The sequence below is a fragment of the Odontesthes bonariensis genome, chromosome 6, assembly GCF_027942865.1.
Source record: "Odontesthes bonariensis isolate fOdoBon6 chromosome 6, fOdoBon6.hap1, whole genome shotgun sequence".
NCBI lineage: Eukaryota > Metazoa > Chordata > Actinopteri > Atheriniformes > Atherinopsidae > Odontesthes > Odontesthes bonariensis.
The window spans coordinates 37,686,478-37,705,112 of NC_134511.1; the positions used below are offsets into that span (position 1 = coordinate 37,686,478).

At 40.9% G+C, this 18,635-nt stretch overlaps 1 protein-coding gene across 2 annotated transcripts; it reads left to right on the forward strand.

Annotated features, from left to right (window-relative positions):
* The first annotated feature begins 360 nt into the window (after positions 1–360).
* On the forward strand, positions 361–18,529 carry abhd17b (abhydrolase domain containing 17B, depalmitoylase). 2 transcript variants are annotated; one of them, XM_075468694.1, is made up of 5 exons: positions 361–640; positions 740–916; positions 2,528–3,004; positions 14,414–14,593; positions 16,099–18,529. In XM_075468694.1, the coding sequence occupies exons 3-5, from the start codon at positions 2,538–2,540 to the stop codon at positions 16,316–16,318; spliced, it is 867 nt and encodes a 288-aa protein (XP_075324809.1). In that variant the 5' UTR covers positions 361–640; positions 740–916; positions 2,528–2,537; the 3' UTR covers positions 16,319–18,529. The 2 variants fall into 2 exon arrangements, with proteins under 2 accessions (XP_075324809.1, XP_075324808.1); XM_075468693.1 differs by having other exon boundaries at positions 361–916.
* The last annotated feature ends 106 nt before the right edge of the window (positions 18,530–18,635 follow it).

The following is an 18,635-nucleotide window of genomic DNA, read 5'->3' on the forward strand; positions in this document are numbered from 1 at the left end:
AATGGAAATATTAATTTGAATATTTTATATGGTTCTTTAAATAGACATGAATACACCTGCACGTTTTCTGGGTTCTTTTCGTTTTATCTATGTCTGTCTGTCAGGTCTGACGTTTGACAAACAAACCTCGTGAAAATAGCTTGACAACTGAGTGATTTATGATCACTTTTACTGTGTAGAAACACCATTCCTCCATAGACGTAATGCACTGTAGGAGCGAGTGGCACTGTACCAAGATGGCCGCCCTGTAGGCACGCCCCTATAGTGAGCGGCAGCGGTGTCTATATGTCTGTGGTCGCGAAGGCCGGCCCATAAATTTCTATCGAACTTCTCTCAATTGGTCCTTCCAGCCGTCAGCTAACGCCTCTCCCTCCTCAGGAGCCGAGATAACAAGCCCAGTGATAACCATAACGAAAGCAGAGATGTTTCGGAAGAGGGTGATACTACTGCCAAGTGTTTGAGGAAAACCATTAGGACGCGTTAACAATAATTTAAATAATTTTATACCTTTATTGCCTATACTCATGTTGCCGAAAGGCCGTATTGTCTTCAATGCTGTGATCGAATCGGCGTCGTTATCATTCAGGACCATATGCTGAGAAAGACGAGGGGAAGAAAAAAGGAAACGCCAGTTCAGGAGGTTGTTTGGACTAGTGGACGAAGCGGAAAGCTAATAGTAATTCAGAGCTGCTGTGCCAAAAGGGATATACACACTCAACGTGACATTTCTTACTAACAGGAAACAACCGAGGATAATCTGGGGCCAAGTATAGCCGTGGCAATCTCCTGGCGTCGACAAGAAGATAAGTTTGGTGCAAAGACAACACCAGAGTACGGTGACGTTGACCACCACTGTCACCTTCTTTAAAAAAAAAAAAAAAAAAAAAAAAAGGAAATAAAAGCAGCATCCGTCCAGGTAATGTGGAGATTATTTCTTTACTTAGTTTTGATAATGAACACACTCTTGTCAGCCACAAAAAAACATCAGTTTCTGTGTATGAACGGTGTAAGTCACCTCATCAAAGACTCATTGAAGAATCATTGTAACGTCGCTGAACACATTGTTACATCCACCTCCATTTTACAGTGAACCGCTGCGGGGCCCTGGTCTGCCTTCATGTCTGCGAGCCTATTGAGTCTTTATTGGGATACGGTGGTATAGAATTATGCTCTAAGGGGCTCCCATTGAATGTCTCAGCATCAGCGAGATGCTGAAGTGTCATTATCCGGTCTGAGTGGCGTTAAAGCCAGTTGTTTGTATGGGTGCTTCAGCAGGCAATTAAGCAGAGTTTAAACACCTGTGTGACACTAAGGCCCTACATGTAATCTTTAATCTGGAAGGCCCAACAACAGTAGCCAATTTAAAACCGTACCAGGACAATTTCAAGGTACAGAGAATTCTTAAAGGTCCTACACCAGCTGTTTATCTACTGAGGGCCTCTAGGAGAATATTTGTGTGAAAGTAGGGTCCTAACAAAGGGGTTGGCTGAGCCCTGCGGCTGCCAGGCATTGCCAAGGTACGTGCTTGTTCTTAATTTTACAAGTCGTATGCTTTTATGCTGAAGGATCTGCAAAACTTTTAAAGTCCACGATGAAAGGAGTGGGAGACAGGCCAGGGCACCCTGACTTTGAAGTTAATGGAGGCTGATGTACGCTGCAAGAGAGTTGTAATCTTTAGAAATAGTTTTTTTTTTTCCCCAATTGGAAACGGTTACTAATGCTAAGCTTTAAACAACTGTAAAGTCTTATCAAGACTCCGCAGCAGGGTTTGAAAACTTGTGGTACCATAAACCTTGACAAGGCTTTAAAAGGTTTAACCATTGAAAAGGGACATTTCAAACTTTCTCTAACAGATATGGTCCAGTCTTACTTCTTACACATTTTGCTAAACATACTGTCCACAGCACATCGCCATGATCTGACATTTATGAGATTTCTTCCTCTCCAAAAGGCATGTGTGCTTAAAAGGAGTCGCATTACAAAGTCATCAGTTAGGTTGTCCCCAAAACCAGCTCTGGCGATATCTCTGGTTATGGCTAGTGCAATTTAAAAGCAGCTGGAATATCCAGGAGATGGCCTTAGGTGAAGGTACAGGTGCCGTGGGAAACAAAAGCCTTTTTTAGTTGGAATCTATTTGAGTGATTGTGCAGCCTTGAGGCAGACACGGAGCAAGCACCCCCTCAGGGTCAGAGCTATATCTGTTTCAGAGTACCGCTTGAACAGAGCCATACATTTTAGACAGGGGAACTGATAGTGCATTTTTTCTTTTTTGAAAAAGGGACAACAGCCTGGCTTCAGCCCAGATTCCCAGAAAACTCCTGTTTTTCTGCTTAACAAAGGCAGCTGTTTACAGGAGAGAGGAAAGCATTCAAGAGCTCTGTGGCATGTTGTTTTCCTTCATTCCTTATTCACCAGGGAAAATGTGTCTGTTTAAGGAAGCTCAGATATATTTTCTTTCGATTCACGTATTTAATGTGCTAAAGTGGTGTTTGTATTAATTTGAACCTGTTCTCTCTCTTCCTGTCAGTGTTTTAAGGATGAACCACTTATCACTCAGCGAGCTATGTTGCCTGTTCTGCTGTCCACCGTGCCCCAGCAAGATTGCCTCGAAGCTGGCCTTCCTGCCCCCAGAGCCAACCTACAGCCTCATGTGCGATGACAGTGGCAGCAGATGGACCCTTCACCTCTCCGAGCGAGCTGACTGGCAATATTCGGCCCGCGAGAAGGACGCCATTGAGTGTTTCATGACACGCACCTCAAGAGGGAGCCGCATTGCCTGCATGTTTGTTCGCTGCTCGCCCAATGCCCGCTACACTCTGCTATTCTCCCACGGGAACGCGGTGGACTTGGGCCAGATGAGCAGCTTCTACATTGGCCTCGGGTCACGTATCAACTGCAATGTCTTCTCCTACGACTATTCGGGTTACGGGGCCAGTTCTGGGAAACCTTCGGAGAAGAACCTGTATGCAGATGTGGATGCTGCTTGGCAGGCACTCCGATCACGGTAAGGAGGAATGAAAATGCATGGGCAGGAAGTGGAAAGAACCCTTTACATGGGAGGAAGGATAAAGTAGTTTATTAAGCTAGAATGCTGTTGTTAGAATAGGCCAAAGACCCTAAAAAGCGTAAGCCTTACAATATTTCCTCCATGTGTCAGGCACTCAGAACCTGATTTATAGTGAAGCCATCTATGAGGATATTGAAACTAACATAAATGGTGATGTAGATGAGGTTTGATGAACACTGAAGCCTTGTGTACTTGTAGATGATAAATAAAAGTTCCCCAAGTGGATGAGCACTTGAAATAATTGATTTTAAAATTCCATGCAGTACATTATAACATCCTAAATTAGGGTTGTAAGGAGAAATGACACAGCACAGATGTATAAACTCACTTAGCAAAAAATATACATTTTCCCGTTATTCTAAATCTAGGTTAGTATTTTCCTATAACAATTATTTTATTTTTCATACTGCAAGTCATTAAGTAGGCTTTCAGCTTTGTAAACAATAAGGAGTCCTAGTGATGGCAACTTTTTCTTTAGCTTTTGACTATTTTGCATTGCAAGGGAGAAATAATCCTTTTGAATTGTAACAAAATAAACCTTTCTGTTTTTGTAATGATACAAATGTAGTTAAATGGGGATCACTGAAACACAAGGGAAAAAAGAAAATGCTCAGTGGCATGAGGTGTAAATGAGAGAGAGAGAGAGAGAGAGAGAGAAGAAGCAGCAGCAGCAGCAGATAAGAGTACTGAATGATCTGGCTGGAGGAATGATAATTGAAATCATAGGTGGTGATAAGGAATGGTTTAGTTGGGATGACAAGAAGTTACTGTGGGTGATAATGAGGAGTGTAGTTTCTGTGATATTATGCTGGCCTACTTTGTGGGTGTGAGTGGGTGCTCTGCTACATCTATATGCCTAGAAAGCTATGAGTAGACTGTTTTACTCAGTGTTATTTAGCCTAATCTGACCAGAAATAAAATGAGCAAGAACCTTTAGTCTTTCTGTGGTTTCACAGTACAAATAACCGGCTGTACGATTCCAGCATTGCATGATGATTGGTACAGTATCTCTTACCTTTTTAAAGATGGCTTCAGAATGAAAATGCCACATTTTGCACATATCCAAATTGATGTGACAAACGGGTCCTTTAAATACAAAGAACACAATCTGATGAATGTATGTGGAATATAAGATGCAATACATATTATTGTTGCAGATAAAAAAATGTTATTTAAAAAAAAAAAAAAGACTGAATCCAAAATGATTTCCCTTCAACAAGTATTTAAAAATGAGTAAAGGTTGTTTGAAAATGTAGAGCTGAAAACATTTTGTTGGGCAGAAACAGGAATGACTCCACATGCTCCCATCCTGATTTGGATGCCTCACTCAGCATCATCACTTCCCTGAGATGAGACTCTACTACACACAAACTATATTCAGCTGTTTATTTAACCTCCCGTTATTTACTTACTTCCTTCCAACCCACATCTGCTTTTTGTCTTTTTGACCCTCTCGTCATCTCCTCTTTGTTTTTTGTTTTTTTTTGTTTTTTTTGGTGCTTTGTGACGGCATCGATGTTATGCTGCCTCTTCATTTATTTTTTTACCCCTTTGGATGAGGAAGGAAAAATTGTTACTGATTTAATTATCTTTCACTATTTCGGATATTTGGAAACGGTGGCTAGATCAGCGGAAAATTGACTGCATACAAAAAGGACGCATTTTCAGTATGAGCATGAAGGCACACATCCACACACTCGATGGAGCCGGATGTACAGAATCAGCTCTGTGGGTGGGAGTAGGTGATGCTTGATTTCTTTTGAATTGAACCAATGAGGGAAATAACTATTCATCCTGCAGGTGTCCCAGCATTTGCAGACTCACTGTTTCATGATAAACAATAGATAGATGGAGAGCATTAATTAAGGTAAAAGTCATTTTTTAATTTTTTTTTAAGGCAGGTTGAGGCTTCTCTTATGTCACTGTTAACCTTTGTTCTTAATGTCGTTTAAAAGAAAGAAAAAAAGAAAAGGAGGGGGGGTTAACGGAGATTTAGAAGTGCTAATAAATGATAATGATGGTGTCACCTGCAATAGGAGGACTCTCTTTTATTAGCTACTCCCTTGTGCTGTGAGTCTCTCGCTTTCTAAGACTATAATGACTGGGCTTCTGTAAATAAAGAGCTAAACATAAGGAAGCTGGCAAGTTAAACAGGAAAATCAATTATGAAGGTTCTGCATACAAGAAATAGGTTGCTGTTGTGAGGAAGAACCTGCTTTTCTGGTGATCGGGCTCGCCCACGCGCATGCGAGTATTAAAACGATCTCATTCAATTGCTTCAGAGTTTTTTTTTTTTTTTAACTGTTTCTTTTTATTTCCCCCTCTGAAGTTTATAGCTTGAGAATTAAACATGCATGGCTGCAGTGTTTACAACCAACCCCCCAGTTGTGTTATCTTTGTTGATAATGATTCTCCCTCTTCTAAACAGTTATGACACTTCTGACATTTGCTTTAAATATTACTCACTCGGAGCAAAGATATTCCCCTCCGTCATACACAAATGACCAAAAGTTATGAGAAAGGGTCTCATTTCTCATAATAGAAATCATAATCTGCAGATCATTTTCTGTTGCCTGCTCTCTTCATGCACTTTAGGTTGGTTTAAAAAAAACCTACAGTATGCTTTCTGCCTCCCCTGTCTGCACACTACGAAGCCCAGGCTCTGTCCTCACTGTCTGATGAGATGCACGATAATCTCATTAATGAAAGAACATTTGCAATTCAACCAGTCAGGTTTTCACGAGGGATATTATTTGGACATATAGCTGATGTTTTGATAAGCTGAATAACAGCTCTGCGATTGCCTTGCATCCCTTTGTCTGGACCTACTGAACTTTTACACTTTGATCAGATAAAAGGACTGTTTGCCTGATGGGGATTTTGAACCTGATAGGGTTGTGATAGTTCTTACAAAAACACCTCTTGTGTGTGTCAGTGGCAGCAGATCAAATACAGTCTTAGATACTGTATCATGTGTTGGATTATATTTTCAGAGGCAAGATCATATGAGACTTCCAGGAACAAGGAAATAAGCTGGTATTCAAAAAGCCACAACTTGCTTCCCTACTGTGTCCCATGCTTGTAGTCCCATGGTTAGCAGTGGTGTTGGACTGCGTTACTTCTGGCTGTCTCAGTAAAGATGAGGTTAGATGACTGAGTGCTTCAGTACTCGGTATTGTCTCAGTACAGAACATACCAGTGTTTAGGACCAGGTCATGAGATGCAGAGTTAATTCAGGGATTTAGCCTTTAGTTCTAAAGCCCTGAGATAAAAAGGTTCCGTATGTCAAGATGAAGAAGAGATGTAGGACATTTTCATCTACATCAAAGGCAATGTAGCCGCCACATAGTTTGATGATAGTTAAAGCGATACTCCAGAGTAGATTCAACCTGGGGTCATTTGAACCGTGATATCCAGCCAAGTAGCCCACCCGCAGTTTTTTCGATATTGGCTGAACATCAGCTGAGTTACTGAGTTATCCCGAATAGCTTCGTACAAGAGTTAATGGAACCTGGTCCGTATCTCCAAAATTCCCACACTAAAATCACATGCCATGACACCAAACTTCTACAGTAGTACAAATATGGTCTGTACTCACAAAACGATGCATTTGGAAGTTTGAAAATAGTCCAGGAGTTTATTATTATCAACACAAGCCTGATAGCTTCTCTGCTGCTAAAGCTGCGTCGACGTCACTTCCTTGATCTGGGAGCTTCAAAGTAAGATGAGGGTTGCTCTACTACTGTAGACAACAAAGCAAGGCTGCTCAATTTCTCCATTGATAAAATAAATTCACAACTCTACAACATAAAAATTCATAAAAAACCATGTAGAATATAGCATATACTTTGTTGTCTACAGTAGTAGATCAACCCTCATCTTACTTTGAAGCTCCCAGATCAAGGAAGTGACGTCGACGCAGCTTTAGCAGCAGAGAAGCTATCAGGCTTGTGTTGATAATAATAAACTCCTGGACTATTTTCAAACTTCCAAATGCATCGTTTTGTGAGTACAGACCATATTTGTACTACTGTAGAAGTTTGGTGTCATGGCATGTGATTTTAGTGTGGTAATTTTGGAGATACGGACCAGGTTCCATTAACCCTTGTACGAAGCTATTCGGGATAACTCAGTAACTCAGCTGATGTTCAGCCAATATCGAAAAAACTGCGGGTGGGCTACTTGGCTGGATATCACAGTTCAAATGACCCCAGGTTGAATCTACTCCAGACTATCACTTTAAATGTTACAGTACTTTTCTTTTCTGAAATATTATACAGGAAAGACATTCTTGGTGTTCATATTTCACTGTTCAGGTCTGACATTATCCAAGTGTCTATCCCTTGCAGTAACATGTACATTACATAATAGACACAGATTGCTTTTAATACCACGGAGGAAGGGTGTAAATGCCAACTTGCCCTGACAATTTATTTTTGAGTCTACTGATATGGAGTGTCTCAGTTCCAAGCAGACATGTCACTTTTGCAAGATATGAATACCTTGTTCATTTTGGGACTTTCTGAAATGTACACATCACAGCGTTGGGAAAAAGGACAGTTGCATTATTGAGTATTATTGCTCACTAGTTACTTGTCTTATGTCCTATGCTGTTGGTAGTGACTGGCTCTGAGGAAAAACTATTATTTTTTTAGCAGAGCCAACAGGAAATGGTTTCTATTTTTACTTGAAGAACATAGCCCTTAAAAGGACCACCGGTTAGGTTTCCATTTTGCTAACGTTATTTATTTTTATTTTTTTGTTTAAACGCTTGACGAACATTAATGTCAAATTTGTAACTGGGATGCTATAATCAGTTGTCGTGTCTGGTGTTCTGTGATTGCCCTGCCGTCTTACATAAGATGAAGTTCCAGTGTTGCAACTGTAAGCATGAAGTTTTTGTTTCCACACACAAAACTTTTTGTGTTGGTGTTCCCCTTCTTATTTTTCCAAATACCCTCGTTCCACCAGCTCAGCTGAAATGGGCACAGAGTAAATGGGCTCCTTTTTTAAAAAAAAAAAAATAATAATTTAAGCATTTTCTTTAGCCAGTCAGGCTTAATTACTAGATTTGAAATGTTGGACTTAAATGATTATACATGTGTAAATGAGTAATTATCATACAATGGGGATGTATTAACAGAAAATTAGGATTGTTTTTGTTTTGATACTCTCTTATTGGCCTTGTGTGCTTCGGCTCTTATGTGTATGAAACACTATGGTGTAAAAGCTTCATGTAGAAAGTGTCTTTGGTATTGTACAGTTTGTCTTTTTGACTCAACTCTCTGTGCCTGATTGTTTGAGGGTTGTGCCAGCTTTATAGTTGACTGCCTATGTCATTGAAAGAGGGTACAACACAGTCTTTTGACCCTACTGAACAGGAATCAGCTAGATTTTGTTTATTACATCAAAGGGCCTCTCTGCATGGTCTCACATTAGTTGGCTGCCCACATCCCTCGTGTTAGTCTCTCATGTTGGATCAGACGTGCATTCTGAACATGTCTGTCCTTTTTTTTTTTTTTTTTTTTTTTTTTTTTTTTAAATCTTGATTATTTCAGGCTTTCTATCCTGACTTTATTTTGGGTCTTGTCTTGTCTCTGTGCCGCCTGATCTTTTTTCAGGTGGGTGACACACAGCTCTTGGCTGCTTTCACTTTCCTCTACAGTAGCGTGACAGAAGCGGCCACCTGTCATTTTGCTGACAGTTTAAGCACAACTGCACACCCAAGGACAACAATACTGACTCCTGAAGTTCAACATTAGTACATAAGGCACTCCTTAAATTGGAGCAGGGAGTGTGTCGGATGATGAACTCGTTGTGAGTCACCAGGTTTAATCTCTGGATTGTTGCTTCAGGACCAAGTGATGAAAGTACACTTCCTGTTTCATTTTATATGGCCATGCAGAAACGTCTTTGTTTCCAGATTAGGTCATTGTGACCTATGTTGATGCCACAGTACTGAACAACTACCGGCCCATATCAAACCTGCCATTCTTAGGCAAAGTCCTAGAAAAAGTTGTATACCAACAGCTTAGTGACTTTCTCCTGTCTAACAATGCCTTTGATACTTTCCAATCAGGCTTTAGGCCCCACCACAGCACTGAGACAGCTCTGATCAAGGTGACAAATGACATCCGCCTGAACACAGATGCAAGTAGAGTCACAGTCTTAGTTCTGCTGGACCTGAGTGCTGCCTTTGACACAGTTGACCATGCGACCTTATTACAGAGGTTAGAAGACTGGGTGGGAATCTCTGGTCGTGCTTTAAACTGGTTCAAGTCCTATCTGGAGGACAGGAAATATTTTGTTGAAATTGGTAACTGTATCTCAGACCAAATGGCTATGACCTGTGGGGTTCCCCAGGGGTCAATCCTGGGACCCGTATTGTTCAATCTGTACATGCTTCCACTAGGCCAGCTAATACGCAGCTTTAATGTGTCCTACCACAACTATGCAGATGACACTCAGATCTACGTGTCACTGACGGCAGGAGAACACGGGCCTGTAGATACATTGTGTCACTGCATCAAACAGATCAGTGTGTGGATGCGAAACAATTTCCTCCAGCTAAACTCAGACAAAACTGAAATCATTGTCTGTGGCCCACAGAAACAAAGAGAAAGTGTTATCAGTCACCTTGAGACTCTCTCTCTCTAAAACCTAATAATCAAGTTAGAAATCTCGGGGTAATATTGGACTCAGACCTGAACTTTAACAGCCACATTAAATCTGTAACATCAGCAGCTTTTTACCATCTAAAAAACATTTCCAGAATCAAAGGAATAGTGTCTAAACCAGACTTAGAAAGACTGATCCATGTGTTTGTCTCCAGCAGGTTAGACTGCTGTAACGGCCTGCTCACTGGGCTCTCTAAACGGGCTGTAAGACAGCTGCAGTACATCCAGAACGCTGCTGCTCGAGTCCTGACTAGAACCAGGAAATACGACCATATTAGTCCAGTGCTCAGGTCTCTGCACTGGCTTCCTGTCGCTCAGAGAATAGACTTTAAAACAGCTCTGCTCGTGTACAAGTCTCTTCATGGGCAAGCGCCAAAGTACATCTCTGACATGTTAGAGCCATATGAACCAACTCGGACTCTGAGAACCTCAGGGAGGGGTCTCCTGCTGGTGCCCAGAGTCAGGACTAAACAAGGTGAGGCTGTGTTTCACTTTTATGCTCCTAAAATCTGGAACAGTCTTCCAGAAGATGTGAGACAGGCCTCAACTCTGACAATGTTTAAATCCAGGCTGAAAACAGTTCTATTTAGCTGTGCATATGACACCTGAAAGTATTTTATCTGCACTTTTTAATTAACTAATGATTATTTTGATGGGTTTTTAATTATTATTATTTTTTATTTTTTTATTTCTTTTTAATGATTTTATTGCCTTCTTGTGATTTTATGTAGCTGTGAAGCACTTTGAATTGCCCTGTGTATGAATTGTGCTCTATAAATAAAATTGCCTTGCCTATGTGGCTCACTAAAAACCGAGCTAGTTAAGTGCTAGTTAAAAGCTTGCTCAGGACCAGCTCTTGAACTTCCTGTCAAAAAAGGGTATCTTTAACTCTCTGTGTCCTGATGCAAAATGGCACAGTATCATTTTCTTCTCCCTATGAGACGATTGCAGGCCAGCAACCAATCCTGCCAGTCTAATAATGAGGGGTAACCTAGCAACTGATTTGCAGTGAGCTTTTAGACTGACTCCTTCACACACTGTGGCCAATAAAAACCAACAGAAAAAACTCACTTCCTGGTAATTCATCTTATTGATCCAAATCAAAATGCATTCAATCTTCTCAGACATTCAGGAGTCATTCCAACATTCAGATTGTTTACTTTTCTTACCTGAAATATCTACGGCAGCTTGTAAACAAAGGCTGTACAGTCTACGTTATGCCATCTGGGTGGAGTGTAATCACTCACCTGACTGAGTACAGAGTGGGACAACCAGTACTTTATAATAACACTGCATCATCTATTCCTTATTTGTTTTCTCTCATATCTCCTTATATTTATGTTTTACATGTGTGAGAGGACTCCTATCCACACGTGACACCAGTATTTACTGCCAAGAACGAACAGAAGGCAAATTTTCAGTGGAAGGACACGAGTTAAAAGGTTCTAAGCATAACGGATCATTGAACATTTTAGTGACGAATCCCCCCTGCTGTACTGCAGTTGGTACACTAATCTGTTAAACTGATTATCATATGTTCAGTATATAGAAACTATGTATTTGTCTAAGAGGACCGCTAAGGTATTGAGCGTATCTTTAGTGAGCAAGAGGTGGCCAGTCGAGAGGGAGTGAGAACAGGGAATGAGGGAGAATGCTTGGAGAATGGATTGGATTTGTGTCAGACTAAATTGATGACAGTTTGGGGGAGGGTTTCAACCAGGGAGCATGACTGGCTATGGCCAACAAAATTCTATTGAATACAGGCTGCAATGGAGTAAAAAGTAGACTGAACACAAGTGCATCTCTGACTCTGCTCTGTGATGGTATGGTCTTCCCACCAAATGTGAGCAAAATACAAGATGGCAGTTGTTTTGGGTAAAAGGTCCAAGTCCGAGTCTTGTCATTCATTGTGTGCATGTGAGTACTGACGTGGAGAAAAATCTGACTCCACACTGACACGTGGGGAATTCCTATGAGTAAGGAATTTATGATTTATTATTTTTAATTGATTAATTTTTTTGAAGATAAGACTTGGTTTTAGAGTTCGAATTGGGTCATAGTTGGGATGAGGGTGAGGCTAAGGCCGCTTTGATAGTTAGTGTTGAATTGGGGACTAAGAAGTGTATTTAGTCAGTGGAGAATCCCCACAGGCAACATAAACCAGACTTTTATGAATGGGTGTGTCCTTGAGTGAGACATTCCTGGTTGCTGCTCTGCTCATGATTATGACGTTGGTTGTTAAGCGTGAAGATGTAAACAAAGAGGACTTGGGAACAGCCATGCCCTGTAATAATTTCAGTTGGTATACAATGGTTTCAGGTTGCCCTCCTTATTGATATTACAAACTCTACATTATGTCATACAATGGGTGTCATACGATTGGTCTTTTTTTTTTTTTTTGTGTTCTGAGATGGTGACATTACTGACTACATACAGTATGTTGTAAAAACATAAAGTTCTAATTGAAATCTATACACGTAAAAAGGATTTATAAAAGCAAACAGGCTGTACAACAAAGTGCAAATCTTTCACCTCTGAAGTGAACAGTTCATCTTAATGGCAAAGGGCTCAGTTATGAGGTTTATTGAAATAATGATCCAGAAATGTTTAAGGAACTTCAGCTACCAAAAGGCCTCCTTTCCTTGAACCTGTATAATGTCAGTATTTGATATATTTTCTTAAACCAACACAATGGCCTCTCCCAGGCTGACCTCATCTACTAGTTATCTTTTCAGATATTCTCTGCTCTTTTAAAGGAGAAGTTTGTTTTATTTAAAACTGGACCTTATTTCTGGCATAAAATATGTTTATCTTCTCACCGATAAGAGTTTGGTGAAAGTCAGCGTCCTTCGGAAGATATTTAAATCTGCGTATGTCCATATAACGGGAGTGATCGGCCAATGCCGCTATATGAATATATGCAGATCGAAATAGCGTCCGAAGGACGCCGACTTTCACCAAACTCTTATTGATGAGTAGATGAACGTCTTTTTATTTACTCCCCAAATACGACGGAGAGGACAGACGTTCATCCAGCCAATTTCTTCTAATTGAGGACATCCCTGCAAACATTGAGTTTATATTTAAAAAAAAAAAAAAAAAAAAGTATTTATTTTCTTCTAAGCTGATCAGTTCTGAGCTCCTTGAGGCTTTTGGGGTTCAGACAAACGGCCTTTCCATAAATGCCACTGTACTAAGGTGCATTATTCATTTACAGCAAATTGCAGTGTAGGAACATGATGGTATTCACTTGCAAATGAAGAAAAGCTGATAACACAACTTTGAAAAGTTGAACACTGCATAGCGTCATTTTTTATTGAGGTTGTGAAAAGTCTTGGTCTCTTCTTCAGTGTCCTTCTTTAAGCAGCCACAGTGCATTATGTTGTAGAACTGATACAGGCCTTCATTGCATGAACTGTGTACACTGCAGCTGGCTCACCCCTGAGTGTTAACACTTCTTTAGCACCCATCAGTCTGCAGTAATTCTTTCCAATGCCATGCCAGTATTTTCACCACTACTTATACTCTGTGAAGATCAGCTGACACATAGATGATAAACAGTTTCTGTATTTCTACTAATGACTGTCTGCAAGCCAGACTGACTGTACATTTTCACTGCACTTCGGTCGTTTGCCCTTTATAGCAACATGTACATTACTGCAGTTTGTTCTCTTGCAAAGGTTGTTATAATAATACTTTGTCACAGTAGTTTAGAGTGCCGCCAGCCTTTGGCATCTGTGTATTCATCACTGTGTTTACCGGTGTTGCAGTGGTGGTGGCCGTATTGTTAAGCCTGTAATGTCAGAGTTCCTAACTTTAATTACAGAGTTGAGCAGAGGTTTTGTCAGTTTATTTTGCATAATTCATCCATGCAGCAGTAGAGACCGTGATGCAGTGTTCTCAAGCTTGGTTCCAGGTTGTCAGCTGACTGCTTGCCAGAGTGGGTCACGTTAGTTATAATCAGCTATGGAATGCCCCCCCCCCCCTCTTAATTTATCCCTTATACTCAGTCCAGTACCAGTGTCTCTTTTGCTCTCTTTCTGCTTGTTTTGCCCACTTTGCTCAGTCACAAGACAACAGTGGTGATCCTCGTTGTTCAGCTGCCTTCAAAAAATAAAAATCATGTTAGCAAATCCAGATTAACTATGATTGCATTGCATTTTTGTGTGCTTCAGTTTGCAAATTCTCAGTCAATCAGGTCATTATAATCATAGGAGCTTACATATAAGACATCTGGGCTAAAGAAGACCAATTACTCTCTATTTAAGCCCTTAGACTTGTTTTATGTTGTATCAGTCAAGTGGCATGACATTTCAGGTTAGCATGGAGTATGTCAGCACGTAGGTGTGTATTTGCTTATGGAACAGTGTGGGGGGAGGGTGTAAATTGTGTGAGCATAGTTAAGTGGTGAGTAAAAAGCACTTGGGGGGGAAAAATTAGTTTTAACACTTAGATTTTTTTTTATCTCTAAATAAATTTTTATTTATTTATTTTTTTAAATCCTATATGTTGGTGAGCTTTTTGTAATGGCTACAGTCCTAACTGGATGCCTGCCAACATCCGGTTAAGCGTACAAATTTTATCTGCATACGTTTTCCAACTAGTGGTCTAAATATCAAGTTTGTTATGAACCAAAGCACAGCATTTCATTATTATTTCTCTCTAATAGATATGGCATCCGCCCAGAGAACGTGATCGTGTATGGTCAGAGCATTGGCACTGTGCCCTCTGTCGACCTGGCGTCTCGCTACGAGAGTGCTGCAGTCGTCCTCCACTCCCCACTCACCTCTGGCATGAGAGTGGCTTTCCCTGACACCAAGAAGACCTACTGCTTTGACGCCTTTCCAAAGTGAGTGCACCGTACAGACAGATGGCATGTTTGCAAACAAGGCAAATGCATGACATTCACAGAATGGCACACGACCATCCTTGTAGCGTTTAAGTACAAGTACACATTCATTCAAAACACAGCACTGCTTGAAATTTGCATCAAGGAAAAGACACACAACCCCTTAAATGTGAATTTGGCGTTTTTCTTTTAAAGGGATAGTTCGGGATATTTGACATGGATCTGTATGGCATCACCATAACCAGTGTCGTGCATTCAAACTGACTTACCCCCGACAGTGTCCTGTGAGCCGAGTTTTTGTCCAGTGTTGGTCAAGGCGAAAGTAGTCCGGCTTGTTTGCTGGGGTCAAGAAATTAGCGCGTTTTTCTTCCCAAAACAGTACGTGTGCTAAAGAGTGATTTATTTCATCACAAAAACCGAAGCCGGCAAAAGTCACTCCTCGTTATCACTTGGGCCCTATACTGTCTCTCATTGTGTATCAGTGCGCACGTCATTCTGACCACGAGCTGTGCGCACGAGTTCACTTTGTTTACTGCTCGGGAAGATGTCTGACAACGAGAGCGACGAGGAACATATTGACTTCCGTTCAGAGCCAAGGGGGTATCTTTATGAACCCGTTTATACTGAGGAGGAAGTTTGCCAAATGGACTTAGATCGGGCAGAAAGAGAGAGGGTGGACAGAGAAGTGATGGAAACAGAAGCTGGAGCCACTGCTGGAGCTGCGATACCCAGGGTGGCCGACAAATCCTGGTGCACTTGTCTGAAGTGCGAAGTAATGCAGACAGAGGTGGAATGTCACTGCTGCCACGAGTGGGATTTAGTTATGCCCCAGATACAAAACCTTTCCATAGATGAGGATGTCGGCGGCCGCGGGACAGCTGCTGCCTGCATCACAAATAACGGTGACTTCCCTGCACTCCTGAATGCAGGCGTCTGAGAACTTTTTTCCATGTTCCCAAGATCAACTGGAAGAGGCGTCCCAGACCAGCTGGACCCGATGGCCAGTTGTCTGCAGAGTAAGTGTTGAGCACTGCCAAAGAACAGAAAGACTCGTGCGCACAGCTCGCGGTCAGAATGACGTGCGCACTGATACACAATGAGACAGTATAGGGCCCAAGTGATAACGAGGAGTGACTTTTGCCGGCTTCGGTTTTTGTGATGAAATAAATCACTCTTTAGCACACGTACTGTTTTGGGAAGAAAAACGCGCTAATTTCTTGACCCCAGCAAACAAGCCGGACTACTTTCGCCTTGACCAACACTGGACAAAAACTCGGCTCACAGGACACTGTCGGGGGTAAGTCAGTTTGAATGCACGACACTGGTTATGGTGATGCCATACAGATCCATGTCAAATATCCCGAACTATCCCTTTAAGGAGTTGGAGGAGAAAATAGATGCAACATCTCCCTCTGGTGGTCAAACAGCAGTTTAGCTCTGTTCTCCTTTGTTGTTCATTCAAAGAAACTAAGTCTAATATCTGTTTTTTCCTTTTCACTCCAAAGTATTGACAAGATTTCCAAGGTGACTTCCCCCGTCCTTGTGATCCATGGTACGGAGGACGAGGTAATTGACTTCTCTCATGGCCTGGCACTGTATGAACGCTGCCAGCGCCCCGTGGAGCCCCTCTGGGTGGAAGGGGCCGGACACAACGATGTGGAGCTTTACGGACAGTACCTGGAGAGACTCAAGCAGTTTGTTGCACATGAACTGGTTAACTTGTAGAGCACCAGAAATGAAGGGTGGAGAGGGAAGAAGAGAATAAAACATTGGTATTTGGGAGAGACTGAATGATGGACATGGGTTACAACGTTTTCTTTTTTTTTTCTTCCCAATTAAGTAATGGAGGGAGAATGGATGTCTTTTAGAGCTGACTTCCTATTATTGGCCCCGTGCACTCCTGTGCTGTCTGCTCCACATCTCACAGCTGGGAACTTTAGACGTACCCATAACTTTGTTTTTCTTTTTTATCATGTTGAACACTGCACATATTATGGGTGTGGATGAATGTGTGTCCTGTTTTCTTTTGTTGCCTTTTGAAAAGAACATGGTCCACAGCTCAAAAAGCACTGCAGTCTGCTCTGGAGCTCTTTAAGGCTCTGGCAAACAACCTTTCTGTAAGCCAGGTTTGGTCATCCAGATTTCATTCACTTTTTTTTTTTTTTTTTCTTCTTCTTCTCCAAATAGCACATGATATTACACACTTATCAGTTGTCAAGTTATTACTGAAGAACTGTATAAGACCTACTGACATGATACGTAGCTGTGCCAGTATTGCCAAATGTTTAATATTGCAGAGACTTGCGCCCACAAAGAAGTGTACTTTTAAAATGACAGCTAGAAAACTTTCAACTCCTCTATTAGGTCTGTTAAGCCTCCACCTCCTCTGTTTAGCTTTTAAGTGGTACATTTTGATGATAAATCATATCAGAATATGATGGGCTCAGTCTGCAGGGTTGAGGCTGTATGTTGCCCAGTAAATAGTGGCTTAGTTCCTAATTTCTTACACTGGCGCTTAAACACGCCTGAGTTTGACTTGATGAAGTGTTGCTGTACGATCAGTATCGTCATGCTGTGACTGAACTCAGACTTCAGGAAATGCTGGGCACTGTGGGTAAACACTGACCCATTTTGGAAATGAAAAGTATTCAAATGGATGTTGTGGCAATTACAAAAAAGGTTGTACACCACCTCTCGCCCAACGACAGCTGGTATACCCCCCCCCCGTGACCCCGAATTGGTTTAAATGGGTGTAGAAAATGAATAGATGGATGGTAGTGACAAGTCGACTTTCGATAGTGTTGTTTCTGCCTTTTGGTCTGAATATATCAAGTAAATATAATGTGTGTAGTAACTCTGACAGATCTCCCTTATGTACCTGTATCCATTCTTTCTAGGTGTATCTTTTTATATGATGAAATCATCACTGTTGTGACAGCAGTTGGTTGTCAGTTCTCTGACTGAGACTTAAACCACTAATGCCAATCAGGATGAGCAGCAAACGTGTAAAGCTGCTTGATTCATTTTCTTTTTTAAATTGATAATGTGGTATTTTAGGTCCTTTTCTTTTTCCTCCAACATATGGGAACTGAACGATGAATAGATGCCACAAATGGTTATTAAATCGTCGTATGTGCACTGGGACAACGAGCTATGTCAGTGTGACAGGTTCAGCATTAAAGGCATCTGTCGTGAACAGAAGATTTTCCTTTTTGTCTTAACTTTATCTCTCTGTCAACATATTTCTGACTCTGATATAACTTGATTTCGCCTTTAATACTGAGGGAGGCAAACAAAGCATTAGTCACTGTCAGTGCCCTGAAAAGCAAATGTGCGAGTGCTTTATTTATCTTTTTTTATTTTCTCTTCTCCTTTTTAGTTTCTATAGCACATGTGGAAATTCTAAAGAGATGTCAATAATTTCCTTGTGTATACTTCAATACTTGTCTCAAACTTGAGCATGTGTCCACTAAAGGAGGAAAGATTTGATGACCATTGAACAACAATTGGTGCTAATGTAGATATACAGATCTGTTTAGTTGCCAGGTTGGTGAAAGCAGAGATAGTTTGACATTTGTCAGATTGACTAAGATCAGGACTGGTAACTGTTTTTTATCAGGTGAACACTTGTGTTTTTTTTTTTTGTTTTTTTTTTCTCAGATTCTCAATTGTCTTAACAGTTGTGCTTTTCTTCATTTTGACTTTATGCTCTGTAATTGTATTTCCTTTTTTTTTTTTTTTTTTTTTTTTTCTCCAACTTGATTTTACAACAGCTGGAGCAAGGTAGGCCATTATTCAGAGAATCTTTTGTACTGGCCACTTGACGAGTGTCATACCTGACTTGATTAAATTTGTATAGCAGTACGATGGAACTTGTATGTAATAACATAAATTCTAACATGGATGGTAAAAAATAAAATGGTATTTGAGAAACCACTTAATTTGTGAATGGAAGTTTGATTACATGACATGTATAGAAAAATATTTTGTATATGAATGCCAAATTTTGGAAAAGCATTATCAGAACCGTACATTAAATAAT

Coding starts and splice junctions, on each gene's coding strand:
- abhd17b (XM_075468693.1), top strand. CDS start 2,538: ATGAACCACTTATCACTCAGCGAGCTATGTTGCCTGTTCTGCTGTCCA. Junction 3,005..14,413: donor TGGCAGGCACTCCGATCACG/GTAAGGAGGAAT, acceptor TCTCTCTAATAG/ATATGGCATCCGCCCAGAGA. Junction 14,594..16,098: donor TGCTTTGACGCCTTTCCAAA/GTGAGTGCACCG, acceptor TTCACTCCAAAG/TATTGACAAGATTTCCAAGG.